The following is a 15,056-nucleotide window of genomic DNA, read 5'->3' on the forward strand; positions in this document are numbered from 1 at the left end:
GAGAATCCCCTGTTCAGACAATAAACAGCAAGTGTTTCTCCTACCTCCCAGCCTTGGGTGGGGTCTCTCAGGCACGCCCGCTGCTCGCCCACGTATGGTCCGAAGCGCTCGCCCACATCCAGCGTCCTCCGTGCCCAGATTCCCAGGATGCCACCGATACCGGGGACGCCCGACTGGTGCAGCTGGAAGTCGGGGGGAACGGGCAGCTCGTCCTGGGGCATGTAGAGGGCAGAGTGGAAGGGGGACGGCTCCAGGGGAGATGCGTCATCGTCAGCGGAGAAGCCAGGGGAGGGGTGGTCCTCTGCTGGGGGGGCCGAGGGTGGTGCCGCGGGGTCTCCGTCCGACACACACACATCATCCAGGACATCAGAGGGGTAGAGGGCAAAGTCCTCACCATTACCTGAAATAGAGAGAGAGAGAGAGAGAGAGAGAGAGAGAGAGGGAGAGAGAGAGAGAACTTGAGGCTCTAGCATTTCTACCTAAAGTACAGCATCAGTGTAGACTACTTTTTATTTGATTTATTTAACCCTTATTTTACCAGGTAAGTTGACTGAGAACACATTCTAATTGACAGCAGCAACCTGGGGAATACACTACATCACCAAAAGTATGTGGACACCCCTTCAAATTAGTGGATTCGGCTATTTCTGCCACACCTGTTGCTGACAGGTGTATTAAATCGAGCACACAACCATGCTATTTCCATAGACAAACATTGGCAGTAGAATTTCCTTACTGAAGAACACATAAACTTTCAATGTGGCACCGTCATAGGAAGCCACCTTTTCAAGTCAGTTTGTCAAATTTCTGTCCTGCAAGAGCTGCCCCGGTCAACTGTAAGTGGTGTTATTGTGAAGTTGAAACGTCTAAGAGCAACAACGGCTCAGTCGCGAAGTGGTAGGCCACACAAGGGCACAGAACAGGACCGCCAGTTGCAACACTGCTCTCGGTTGCAACACTCACTACCGAGTTCCAAACTACTTCTGGAAGCAATGTCAGCACAACGTCAGAACTGTTCGTCGGGAGCTTTGTAAAATGTGTTTCCATGGCCGAGCAGCCACACACAAGCCTAAGATCACCATGCGCAATGCCAAGCATCGGCTGGAGTGATGTAAAGCTCGCCGCCATTGGACTCTGCAGTGGAAACGCGTTCTCTGGAGTGATGAATCACGCTTTGCAATATGGCAGTTTGATGGATTAATCTGGGTTTGGCGGATGCCTGGAGAACGCTACCTGCCCGAATGCATAGTGCCAACTATAAAGTTTGGTGGAGAAGGAATAATGGTCTGGGGCTGTTTTCCAGGCTCCAAAGTTCCAGTGAAGGGAAATCTTAACGCTGTAGCATCCAATGACATTCTAGACAATTCTGTGCTTCTAACTTTGTGGCAACAGTTTGGGGAAGGCCCTTTCCTGTTTCAGCATGACAAAGCGAGGCCCGTACAGAAATTGTATTTGTGGAAGAACTTGACTGGCCTGCACAGAGCCCTGACCTCAACCCCATCGAACACCGTTGGGATGAATTGGAACGCAACCTGCGAGCAAGGCCTAATAGCCCAACATCAATGCACGACCTCACTAATGGTCTTGTGGCTGAATGGATGCAAGTCCCCGCAGCAATGTTCCAACATCTAGTGGAAAGCCTTCCCAGAAGAGTGGAGGCTGTTATAGAAGCAAAGGGGGGACCAACTCCATATAAATGCCCATGATTTTGGAATGAGAGAACATGTGTCCACATACTTTTGGTCATGTAGTGTAGTTACAGGGGAGAGGAGGGGAGATGAATGAGCCAATTGGAAGCTGGAGATGATTGTCCTACAAGTACACCATCAGGGTAAACTGGATAGCCTATACTTACAGCCTACATAGTCTATGATTTTCTAACACACAGATAGATGCAAAACAAGCCAATAATCATGTAATCAAGCACAAATCAATGACATATTAAAGTTAACATGGCCCTGTGAGAGTTGTGAGTGAGGCTTATGCCTTCTCCGACCCAGAGTGAAAAACCAGTCCTCCCCTCACCTACGACCTAACACTAAGGACCATGAGGAAGGATTGTCTTTACATCTTCCATCTTCCATTGAACATAATATGGGAAAATATACAAGGTCCAAACACAAATATTTGATCAGTAGGGGTAGTTAAAATAAACAGGAGACGGAGGAAAGTGGTGCAGGGCTGTGATAACAGGGCCAAGTGTCTGAAGAGAAGGAAAGGGCTTGATTCTACTGTGATAGTAGAGTAGCCCAGAAACACCCCTAACACAGAGAGGGAGGGAGGGAGGGAGCAGGGGGAGTGAGAGCGAGAGAGAAAGAGAGAGAAAGAGAGAGAGACAGAGTGCGAGAGTGTGAGGGATAGAGAGAGTCAATAGTGAAGCAGCTGCTGGTTCAGATTGTTTGGCTAGCTGGGGCTCGGCTTGGTGCTGGGCGGGTCCATAGGGTCCACGGTAGCATTGTGCTGTTCTAAACTGTTTTATATTTCCCTTTCCTGACCTTCATCACTCAGCCGCTGTGTGAAAACAGAGGAAGCTGAGGCCGGGTCGGCGGAGGTTAATTGTGAGTACGTACAGTGAGAAAGGACACCACAGGCCGACCCTTGAACCCTCGCCGGGCTGCTTGGGACCAGGCCGCACGTGGCAGACTAGCCCTGACGAGGAAGTGTGGTCCGCTCTGTTACAACACCGACATTGACCACAGGTGACAATATCCTTTTCACGCTATAGAGCCGACTCAAACCAAACTATGCCTGCTTTTCACATTGTCCTTTCCAGCATGATTCTGGCAACAATGGTGGGTGGATGCGTAACCAGGCCAGCTCAGCATGGTTTGGCAAGGTATTGTGAAAGGGTACTCATCTCAGATGCCACTACTACAACTACTACCAAGAGCACTATGGGGCTCTGATCTAAAGTGGTGCACTATAGAAAATAATATGTGCCCACTGAACGTCTGCTTGTCGACTAGTGTCTCTGCCAAAGGAGTCTAAAGGACTTATTTATAGTGCACTACTTTTGACCCCATAGACCCTTTTTGTGTTTGCAAACATTGCCGCACGAGGGTGATTTGGCAGAACACGGGGGAGTTCTTATAGAATGCCAGCAAACAAAGCCTCTATTTACATGTTGCTTCCAAGTGCATTTCACACTACTTTTGGATTATAATTTGATGTTAAGGCTCGTATGAATGTCCTGCTTAATATAACGTTTGTGTCATCATCACAAATCAAATGCATTATTCTTAAAAAAAACTTAGACTTCAACCAGTAAAATGGCTCTTTGGCTAGCTTTAGCTACAGCTTTTCTCAAAGAGTGTTAGCATTCTAGTTAACAACTGCTGCATCCAAAACACTTATTTTGCAAAGATCACAACCAAATAGAATCTATAGCGACTGTTCAAGCAAGAATCAAAACATCATTGTAAGCGTACGAAAGCTACAAAAGCTATTTTGTTTAGAAGTAATAATAATTTAAATCTAGGCTTTGTTGAATTGGCACAGATGGCAATGGCTTCTTACTAAATCCAAGAGTAGCGCGCATCTGTTCTTGACGTCAGTGTGTGGTGTCCTGGGAAGGAAGGGTTCTATTACTTTATGTCTCCTCTGGTCAAAAGTAGTGCGCTATGAGGTAGGGAATGAAAGTGTAATTTGAGAGTAGGATTTAGCTGTGCCTGACATACTATTCACCACATACACACTACTTTAGACTACTTTATCCACCCTACTGTATCACTATGGGGCTTTATAGAGCTCTGGTCAGAAGTAGCGCACTATGGGGCTTTATAGAGCTCTGGTCAGATGTAGCGCACTATGGGGCTTTATAGAGCTCTGGTCAGATGTAGCGCACTATGGGGCTTATAGAGCTCTGGTCAGATGTAGCGCACTATGGGGCTTTATAGAGCTCTGGTCAGATGTAGCGCACTATGGGGCTTATAGAGCTCTGGTCAGATGTAGCGCACTATGGGGCTTATAGAGCTCTGGTCAGAAGTAGTGCACTATGGGGCTTTATAGAGCTCTGGTCAGAAGTAGTGCACTATGGGGCTTTATAGAGCTCTGGTCAGAAGTAGTGCACTATGGGGCTTTATAGAGCTCTGGTCAGAAGTAGTGCACTATGGGGCTTTATAGAGCTCTGGTCAGAAGTAGTGCACTATGGGGCTTTATAGAGCTCTGGTCAGAAGTAGTGCACTATGGGGCTTATAGAGCTCTGGTCAGATGTAGCGCACTATGGGGCTTTATAGAGCTCTGGTCAGAAGTAGTGCACTATGGGGCTTTATAGAGCTCTGGTCAGAAGTAGTGCACTATGGGGCTTTATAGAGCTCTGGTCAGAAGTAGTGCACTATGGGGCTTTATAGAGCTCTGGTCAGAAGTAGTGCACTATGGGGCTTTATAGAGCTCTGGTCAGAAGTAGTGCACTATGGGGCTTTATAGAGCTCTGGTCAGAAGTAGTGCACTATGGGGCTTTATAGAGCTCTGGTCAGAAGTAGTGCACTATGGGGCTTTATAGAGCTCTGGTCAGAAGTAGTGCACTATGGGGCTTTATAGAGCTCTGGTCAGAAGTAGTGCACTATGGGGCTTTATAGAGCTCTGGTCAGAAGTAGTGCACTATGGGGCTTTATAGAGCTCTGGTCAGAAGTAGTGCACTATGGGGCTTATAGAGCTCTGGTCAGATGTAGCGCACTATGGGGCTTTATAGAGCTCTGGTCAGAAGTAGTGCACTATGGGGCTTTATAGAGCTCTGGTCAGAAGTAGTGCACTATGGGGCTTTATAGAGCTCTGGTCAGAAGTAGTGCACTATGGGGCTTTATAGAGCTCTGGTCAGAAGTAGTGCACTATGGGGCTTTATAGAGCTCTGGTCAGAAGTAGTGCACTATGGGGCTTTATAGAGCTCTGGTCAGAAGTAGCGCACTATGGGGCTTTATAGAGCTCTGGTCAGAAGTAGTGCACTATGGGGCTTTATAGAGCTCTGGTCAGAAGTAGTGCACTATGGGGCTTTATAGAGCTCTGGTCAGAAGTAGTGCACTATGGGGCTTTATAGAGCTCTGGTCAGAAGTAGTGCACTATGGGGCTTTATAGAGCTCTGGTCAGAAGTAGTGCACTATGGGGCTTTATAGAGCTCTGGTCAGAAGTAGTGCACTATGGGGCTTTATAGAGCTCTGGTCAGAAGTAGTGCACTATGGGGCTTTATAGAGCTCTGGTCAGAAGTAGTGCACTATGGGGCTTTATAGAGCTCTGGTCAGATGTAGCGCACTATGGGGCTTTATAGAGCTCTGGTCAGAAGTAGTGCACTATGGGGCTTTATAGAGCTCTGGTCAGAAGTAGTGCACTATGGGGCTTTATAGAGCTCTGGTCAGAAGTAGTGCACTATGGGGCTTTATAGAGCTCTGGTCAGAAGTAGTGCACTATGGGGCTTTATAGAGCTCTGGTCAGAAGTAGTGCACTATGGGGCTTTATAGAGCTCTGGTCAGAAGTAGTGCACTATGGGGCTTTATAGAGCTCTGGTCAGAAGTAGTGCACTATGGGGCTTTATAGAGCTCTGGTCAGAAGTAGTGCACTATGGGGCTTTATAGAGCTCTGGTCAGAAGTAGTGCACTATGGGGCTTTATAGAGCTCTGGTCAGAAGTAGTGCACTATGGGGCTTTATAGAGCTCTGGTCAGAAGTAGTGCACTATGGGGCTTTATAGAGCTCTGGTCAGAAGTAGTGCACTATGGGGCTTTATAGAGCTCTGGTCAGATGTAGTGCACTATGGGGCTTTATAGAGCTCTGGTCAGAAGTAGTGCACTATGGGGCTTTATAGAGCTCTGGTCAGAAGTAGTGCACTATGGGGCTTTATAGAGCTCTGGTCAGAAGTAGTGCACTATGGGGCTTTATAGAGCTCTGGTCAGAAGTAGTGCACTATGGGGCTTTATAGAGCTCTGGTCAGAAGTAGTGCACTATGGGGCTTATAGAGCTCTGGTCAGATGTAGCGCACTATGGGGCTTTATAGAGCTCTGGTCAGAAGTAGTGCACTATGGGGCTTTATAGAGCTCTGGTCAGAAGTAGCGCACTATGGGGCTTTATAGAGCTCTGGTCAGAAGTAGTGCACTATGGGGCTTTATAGAGCTCTGGTCAGAAGTAGTGCACTATGGGGCTTTATAGAGCTCTGGTCAGAAGTAGTGCACTATGGGGCTTTATAGAGCTCTGGTCAGATGTAGTGCACTATGGGGCTTTATAGAGCTCTGGTCAGAAGTAGTGCACTATGGGGCTTTATAGAGCTCTGGTCAGAAGTAGTGCACTATGGGGCTTTATAGAGCTCTGGTCAGAAGTAGTGCACTATGGGGCTTTATAGAGCTCTGGTCAGAAGTAGTGCACTATGGGGCTTTATAGAGCTCTGGTCAGAAGTAGTGCACTATGGGGCTTTATAGAGCTCTGGTCAGAAGTAGTGCACTATGGGGCTTTATAGAGCTCTGGTCAGAAGTAGTGCACTATGGGGCTTTATAGAGCTCTGGTCAGAAGTAGTGCACTATGGGGCTTTATAGAGCTCTGGTCAGAAGTAGTGCACTATGGGGCTTTATAGAGCTCTGGTCAGAAGTAGTGCACTATGGGGCTTTATAGAGCTCTGGTCAGAAGTAGTGCACTATGGGGCTTTATAGAGCTCTGGTCAGAAGTAGTGCACTATGGGGCTTTATAGAGCTCTGGTCAGAAGTAGTGCACTATGGGGCTTTATAGAGCTCTGGTCAGAAGTAGTGCACTATGGGGCTTTATAGAGCTCTGGTCAGATGTAGTGCACTATGGGGCTTTATAGAGCTCTGGTCAGAAGTAGTGCACTATGGGGCTTTATAGAGCTCTGGTCAGAAGTAGTGCACTATGGGGCTTTATAGAGCTCTGGTCAGAAGTAGTGCACTATGGGGCTTTATAGAGCTCTGGTCAGAAGTAGTGCACTATGGGGCTTTATAGAGCTCTGGTCAGAAGTAGTGCACTATGGGGCTTTATAGAGCTCTGGTCAGAAGTAGTGCACTATGGGGCTTAATAGAGCTCTGGTCAGAAGTAGTGCACTATGGGGCTTTATAGAGCTCTGGTCAGAAGTAGTGCACTATGGGGCTTTATAGAGCTCTGGTCAGAAGTAGTGCACTATGGGGCTTTATAGAGCTCTGGTCAGAAGTAGTGCACTATGGGGCTTTATAGAGCTCTGGTCAGAAGTAGTGCACTATGGGGCTTTATAGAGCTCTGGTCAGAAGTAGTGCACTATGGGGCAAATTCTAACTCCCTAACTTCCACATTTGCACTTAGTCTGCCACTGACATCAATCCATGACTAAGTGAAAATTACGTGGAAGTTAAGATTTGCCCCATCGTAGTAGGGAACGAAGGTGTAATTTGAGAGCGGGCCTTAGCCAGGCCTGCCGGGCCTCCTGCTCTGGGCCCAGGGAGGACAGACAGACAGGAAACCCTCCACAGGAAGCAGCCTCTCCCCCTGTGTGACTGTGGCAGGCTGTGGCTAACGCGCCCTGACAGGCTGGGAGGGGCGGTGGGGAGGTGGGGTTGCTAATGAGGCTCTAGCTACACATCCCTGTGCCTCGGTACATTCCTGAATGGCTGTGTGACACCGCACCGCTGCGCTGTCAGCCTGGAATCTTTGATCCACACACAGAGATGCACACACGGACGCACACACATAAAGAGACACAGACGCATGCATAAACAAACACAGATGCACACACACATACACACACCTCTCAACCACCATCCAAACTCTCTACTTAGATGTTCATAATGTAGTTTATATAAATAAACTAGGCTGTTAAGATCATGTTGAATTATTTCCATGGAAATATTTTGAAATGCCTCTCAGATCACACACTAATGTTTATGAGAAAAGTGGTGTTATCATTCACACTACCTAACAACCTCTGAAAACCCACCACACCAGTAAGAGCAGAGGAAGTTGTCAGATGACGTCCAGATGATGAGCTGTAGATTAGGGCTGTCAGAGACTCAATCTCACAGAGAGAGACAGACGGAAAGACAGGGAGAATGGATGCCATCTGTCAAGTCTTTGTTTTGCTGGTCCTCCCACTGGTCACTGCTCCCCTCAATACTGAGACAGAATACGTACAGTTGAAGTCGGAAGTTTATATACACTTAGGTTGGAGTCATTAAAACTTGTTTTCAACCACTCCACAAATTTCTTGTTAACAAACTATTTGGCAAGTCGGTTAGGACATCTACTTTGTGCATGATACAAGTAATTTTTCCAACAATTGCTTACAGACAGATTATTTCACTTATAATTCACTGTGTCACAATTCCAGTGGGTCAGAAGTTGACTGTGCCTTTAAACAGCTTGGAAAATTCCAGAAAATGACGTTATAGCTTTAGAAGCTTCTGATAGGCTAATTGACATTGACATAAATGACAAAAAAATTGTAGACCTCCACAAGTCTGGTTCATCCTTGGGAGCAATTTCCAAACGCCTGAAGGTACCACGTTCATCTGTACAAACAATAGTACGCCAGTATAAACACCATGGGACCACGCAGCCGTCATACCGCCCAGGAAGGAGGCGCGTTCAGTCTCTCGCAAAGGACCTTGTGAAGATGCTGGAAGAAACAGGTACAAAATCTATATCCACAGTAAAACGAGTCCTATATCGACATAACCTGAAAGGCAGCTCAGCAAGGAAGAAGCCAATGCTCCAAAACCGTCATAAAAAAGCCAGACTACGGTTTGCAACTGCACATGGGGACAAAGATTGTACTTTTTGGAGAAATGTCCTCTGGTCTGATGAAACAAAAATAGAACTGTTTGGCCATAATAATAAAATCGGAAATAAATCATTCTCTCTTCTATTATTCTGACACTTTACATTCTTAAAATAAAGTGGTGATCTTAACTGACCTAAAACAGGGATTTTTTACTAGGATTAAATGACAGGAATTGTGAAAATCTGAGTTTAAATGTATTTGGATAAAGTGTATGTAAACTTCCGACTTCAACTGTATTTGAACAAGTGAATATTGCTGCTCATTTTAAGACATTTTGTTTCAAGAGACCCGTTTTCTACAAGTCAACAAGAGAGGGGGACACTTTAATGATGAACGCAATAAGAATTGGGTTTGACTTGACATCATCATATGTTCTATACCCCCTAAGAGAATCCGACAGTGGTAACACTGAATGGTGGGCAGCTCACAGACCAGGTCAGGTTTTGACTGACGGTTTGTAGAAAGACAAATCAGATGAAGATCATTGAAGTGCCCTCTGGAGGTAGGACAGAAATCAAGAGTAAAAAGGATTACAACAGTGTACTGCAAGTGTACAGACATCAATTACCAAACGGAGTAGCCACAACAAGCTTAGTTTTGGATACTGACTCGTCTTTAGAGATTCTGCCTGATGATCTGAAGCCCAGAATGCAGGTCTTGGACAACAGGTCTTCATTCTACTTCTCTAACATCTTAATAGATGATGAAGGATATTTCACTTCAAATCAAATCAAATCAAATTTATTTATATAGCCCTTCGTATATCAGCTGAAATCTCAAAGTGCTGTACAGAAACCCAGCCTAAAACCCCAAACAGCAAGCAATGCATGTGAAAGAGGCACGGTGGCTAGGAAAAACTCCCTAGGAAAAACTCCCTAGAAAGGCCAAAAACCTAGGAAGAAACCTAGAGAGGAACCAGGCTATGAGGGGTGGCCAGTCCTCTTCTGGCTGTGCCGGGTGGATATTATAACAGAACATGGTCAAGATGTTAAAATGAACTTCTGTCATTTCAAAAGGAGATTGATGTTACAGCTACCAGATCATTTTTCTAATGGTTGAGCCTGAGTATCAAGTCATCAAGCCAGATGGAACAGGGGCTCTCCCCTGTATATCGAACTGACAAGATGCACTCTGGGAAACTCCACTAAGCGACATGGCCCGAGGGAAAAAGAGTCAGAGGATGGACATGATGACTGACAGCCTAACAGGGAATTACTCCCTGATCTTTCCCTCTCTGTCAACCCAGCAGACAGGGATGTAGCAGTGCCTCACAGTGAGTTTGAGCTGACCTGGTTCCTGTAAATGGGACGTTTTCAGAGGGACACAGTCACAGTCTAGTCTGTGCTCCAGCACTACACAGCTCCACAGAGTCCAGAGGTACCGTCATAGAGGTCTGGAGGGAGATGTTCTGATTCTGGACTCTGCACTTACCTGAGGAGCTGAGGGGCAGAGGGAACGTGTCTGACCCTAAGTCCTCTGTGCTTATCTCTAACCTTTATAGACCGACAGTGGACTATATTGGTGCAGGGTCAGGTAATGGAAGGAAGGGTTGGTCCATCCAAATGTCAACAGAAAACAGGCAAACGAAACGAAGTGCAGCTAGTTTGCAGTCTTTCCAGCTTCAGATTGAAGTGATTGTGTTAGCTGTGTTGTTAACTAGCTCCTCTGAACAACAGTGTCCTGAAGAGAGAGCACATTTTTTTATGCCAGGCGAAATCACGCATCATTAGCTCGTTGTTATGGATGTATCCAAATAAATGTCACTAGAAAACAGCTTAAACAAATGCAAATGCAGCTACTTTGTTGTTACTCTGGCTGCACTGTTTGACGTGACTGTAAGTTAGCCATAGTTGTTTAGCTAGCACGCAAGGGATATGAACGTTGCCAGCCAGTATGGCAATGGAACATTTAGAATAAACTACTGGGTCGCATCCATAAATACAGAACAAAAAGACTTAACGACTGGGTCACGTCTCTGGCAACTGAACCGATAGAACCAATGACCAGCCGGCTTGGGCAGCAACCCTACATTTGTGGAAGGATGTTATAGTATGAATAAATTAATAAAAATAATGTTTTTAATTAAAATATGTTAATTATTATTTGATTATGATGGTAACCCATTGTATAAAAGTGATAATGCCCTCAAAGCTGGTGTTTGGAGGATATATTGGCACGGTTTGCCAGCTTGAGACGAATGCTAATATATCCCTCCAAACACCAGCTTTCAGGCATTATCACTTAAATGGATACCATAGATCACCATGGAAGCCATTTCTGAAGTGTGAATCTCTTATCATTTTATCATCTATCCATCCTGTTTCTTAATGCCTAGCCAATGCGTACAGTACATTTACATTTACGTCATTTAGCAGACGCTCTTATCCAGAGCGACTTACAAATTGGTGCATTCACCTTATAGAGTTTATCATAGAGTAATAGTGCAATGTTGAACAAGGACAAAAAGAGATTGTAGAGAGAAATGACAGACAAGAGAGAGAAAATTCCCGATTTTTGTATTTGTTGTATATTTCATTTTTTATATTGTGCATTTATCCTCAAACCTATCTTTATTCATCTTAAATACCATATCCTATATGGTATCATGATTCACTGTATAATGGCATATTTTAAACAGCGGAGTGATTAAAAATTATATTGCTCGCTTGACTCAACTTCCAGTCATTTCTTGTTGCATTTCTTATATTTCTGCGTTGTCTGCATGAATATGCATGTGAGTGCACAAGTTATGTTTGAAAAAAGGTTTTCTTGTATTTTCTCTCCAGTGCAATCGTCTGTCACCACGTCTGTATTGCCATTGTGTTTGACACATACTGTGTGGGCCAGCATGTTTAAGGAGCAAAGCTTTTAATGTCTGTTGTGCCGAGCAGGCCCTGAAACCCAATGTGGCTATACCAGCATGTGTAATGATTTTCTGTGCAGTACTGTGTAACGTGGTTATAACCCTGGAGATGAAGTTTGCCATATGGCTGAGACCGAGGGCTTTTAAAAGTAACTGTATCCCTTCTATGCTGTTTCTCCTATGACATTTCCCTCCAACTGGTCTCATAGCTTATATTTGACTTAGACCAGAAATTCCCCAAGTTTGGTTGATTCAAGCGGGGGAATAATTTTGATCCATAAACATACATTTCAGAAATGTAAACGTTTCCAAAGAGCTAAATATGCTGTGTTGAATGTTTTAAAAACGGTGGTTTTATCTTCAGACGAGACATAAGTGTGAGACTGCAGTTCTGCTCAGATCCTATAGTGTAACATTTTGAAGGACAATGACCACAGATCAGTGGTCATAGTGTGCGTGAGTGCAAGCTCATGCATGAGCACATGTCTGTCTGTCTGTCTGTCTGTCTGTCTGTCTGTCTGTCTGTCTGTCTGTCTGTCTGTCTGTCTGTCTGTCTGTCTGTCTGTCTGTCTGTCTGTCTGTCTGTGTGTGTGTGTGTGTGTGTGTGTGCGCATGCGTGTGTGTTGGTGGGGCCGGTGGTGTGGGTGGTGTGGGCGGGGTGGGGGGTGGGTGGTGTACTGACTGATGGCCATATACTTTTGTTTATTTGTTCAATCTTGGCGATTACCTCATCACCGCGAGTTGACGCCCTTCAAAAAGAGGCACACCAAAGGAATTCTGGGTAGAAAAGGGGAACTCCAGCTAGAGGCAACATCCTGTACACGACGTTCATCAACATCATTACATCATTAGGATAGATGACAAATGATGATTATACTACACAAAACCCAACTCTCAACACCACGTCTGGACAGCCAAAGCTGTCCCTTCATGGTCTGTACTCTCATATCTTATGCTAAAAGACTAAGTGACATGAACACTAAAAGTAAATGTCTGTAGTTGAGGCTGATCCAAAACACACGGCATTTTAGCACCAATGAAAATAATGATCTCAAACTCAGAATGAGTAGAACATAAAGCAAAATATGCCATAATTCTACACACACATGCACGCGCACACAGTAGGCACACACGTCCAGTGTTCTGCCGCTCACTCTCGACACCAAATTCATTCCTTCTTATTAGGAGGGAAAACATTTGTTCCCGGGACGGTATCTGCATGGGCGGAATGATTTTCACCTATGCCACTAGGTGTTGGGCGGACTCATACATCATACCATTACCCGGAGCAGTGCCAGTACAAGCCCCACCGTCATCAGGGAGTGAATTATAGATGATAGAAGGTGCTATTAATCACCGTGACAAAAGCCCTAATGGAGGCGTGACCCAGCCACTGCCTAGGCACGCCAGGGGACGCACCAGCGGGACAAAGAGAAACATATGTTTACAGAGAAATAAGCTACCTGTGGACATAGTCAAACACAGACACAAAACACACTCCTACACACATGGCCTATTGTATCCCTCTATCTCTTCCTCTCTTTCTCCCTCTGTCTCTGAATGTTTCCTATTTCTTGGGATGTACAGTGTAAAAAAAAGCACAACATAAATATTAAACGAAGCAGAAAGATAGACATATAAGAAATGTAAATTCATCCCTCCATGACATATTTCAAATTAAATCTTTCAGAATAGAAAAGATATACAGTCTTAACAAACTCTGATATTCAACTGAGGCTCAATCTAGTAGATTGTTCAGCTAGCCAAAGTCAGTTTATAGTGGCATGGCAAATCCCTTATCTATCAGGCCAATCACAGATGGCTATAGGCATGATTGACAGGGGTCTTTCATTCACATTTTAGTCATTTAGCAGACGCTCATATCCAGAGCAACTTACAGTAGTGAATGCATACATTTCATAAATTTTTTTCTCCATACTGGTCCCCCGTGGGAATCGAACCCACAACCCTGGCGTTGCAAACACCATGCTCTACCAACTGAGCCACACGGGACTACATTACATATGGAAATGAACTCCCCGCCTTATGGGTGGGACTCAGCTTGTCTGCAAGGTTCATTTGTCCACCGTTTTTGACAGACAGGCGAAGGGGACACGCCATTATACCACAGATCTTACATGAAGACTGGGACTGAGCGATATGGCCAACATCACATTTTCAATTTTTTGACAGTATGATGGTATTTTATGTTTTTGAATAATAAAAGTTCTGAATATTCTTTAAGAATGTAATTATATTTTTGTGTTAGATTGCCAGTTGGCAACCCCTCCCTTATGAGACTAAATTACACTAATAAAGATTACAATGACACACAGGGATAATTATTCCGGTGTTCTGCTCAGTGCATGACCTTGGGATGCCAATACATTATCTCTAAGATCTACACTTTTATTTTCACGTAGCTATACATAGTCATTTATATTTTATAAATATGTTCATTTTACTGACAATTATAAGAAACAACATTCAATCCACTTCCTCATTCCCTGTCCTATTGTTGCATAGAGATGTACAGAGATTGCAACCACCCAGCTTTGGAGTAGTTAGAATGTCTATTTCCTTCCATTTGAGAGGAGCTGGCTACTCTATCGGGAGATTTCCAGCAATTGCGCTAAGCTAACTATATGCTAACTTCAACAACCTCCAAACTGCACGCAGAGACACAAATGGTATCCAGGAGTTCATCTGACTCTGGGTAAGAATACAAAACGACATAAATCATAAAATCTCACAGTATCCTTTTAAGCCATCGTTGAAGCTGGATGCAAAATGGCCTCCTGCGCCTCCTGGGAAGTATGGGCCTCCCAACATGAACCAACCACAGACATCTGTGTCATCACCGACATTACAGCTGACCTCTGACCTCTCAGCCTCACCGCTGACTGGGCAGGGACACCTCCTGAGTGAGATGTTTCTCTGAGAAACATCCCAGCAACATCCCTTTAATGTCATAGTTATAATGTCTTCCCCTGACACTGCTGTAAGGGATGAGGCATTGAAAGACTAAGAGATACAGTGGCAAGAAAAAGTATGTGAACCCTTTGGAAATACCTGGATTTCTGCGTAAATTGGTCATAAAATTTGATCTGATCTTCATCTAGGTCACAACAATAGACAAAGACAGTCTGCTTAAACTAATAACATACAAACAACTCTACGTTTTGATGTCTTTATTGAAAACACCATGTAAACATTCACAGTGCAGGGTGGGAAAAGTATGCGAACCCTTGGATTTAATAACTGGATGACCCTCCTTTGGCAGCAATAACCTCAACCAAATGTTTTCTGCAGTTGCGGATCAGACCTGCACAACGGTCAGGAGGAATTTTGTACCATTCCTCTTTATAAAACTGTTTCAGTTCAGCAATATTCTAGGGATGTCTGGTGTGAACTTCTCTCTTGAGGTCATGCCACAGCATCTCAATCGGGTTGAG

General features: G+C 44.8%; 1 protein-coding gene across 14 annotated transcripts in view; it reads right to left on the reverse strand.

The window, feature by feature from the left end:
• Positions 1-15,056, reverse strand: part of LOC115163229 (histone-lysine N-methyltransferase MECOM) — a 189,881-nt gene that overhangs the window by 120,119 nt on the left and 54,706 nt on the right. For all 14 annotated transcript variants that reach the window (XM_029714932.1, XM_029714946.1, XM_029714943.1 and 11 more), the window contains exon 2: positions 45-400. In XM_029714932.1, the coding sequence (XP_029570792.1) occupies positions 45-400 (356 nt within the window). The remainder of the gene's footprint in view (positions 1-44; positions 401-15,056) is intronic.

The sequence above is a fragment of the Salmo trutta genome, chromosome 26 (assembly GCF_901001165.1).
Source record: "Salmo trutta chromosome 26, fSalTru1.1, whole genome shotgun sequence".
In the NCBI taxonomy this organism is placed as follows: Eukaryota; Metazoa; Chordata; class Actinopteri; order Salmoniformes; family Salmonidae; genus Salmo; species Salmo trutta.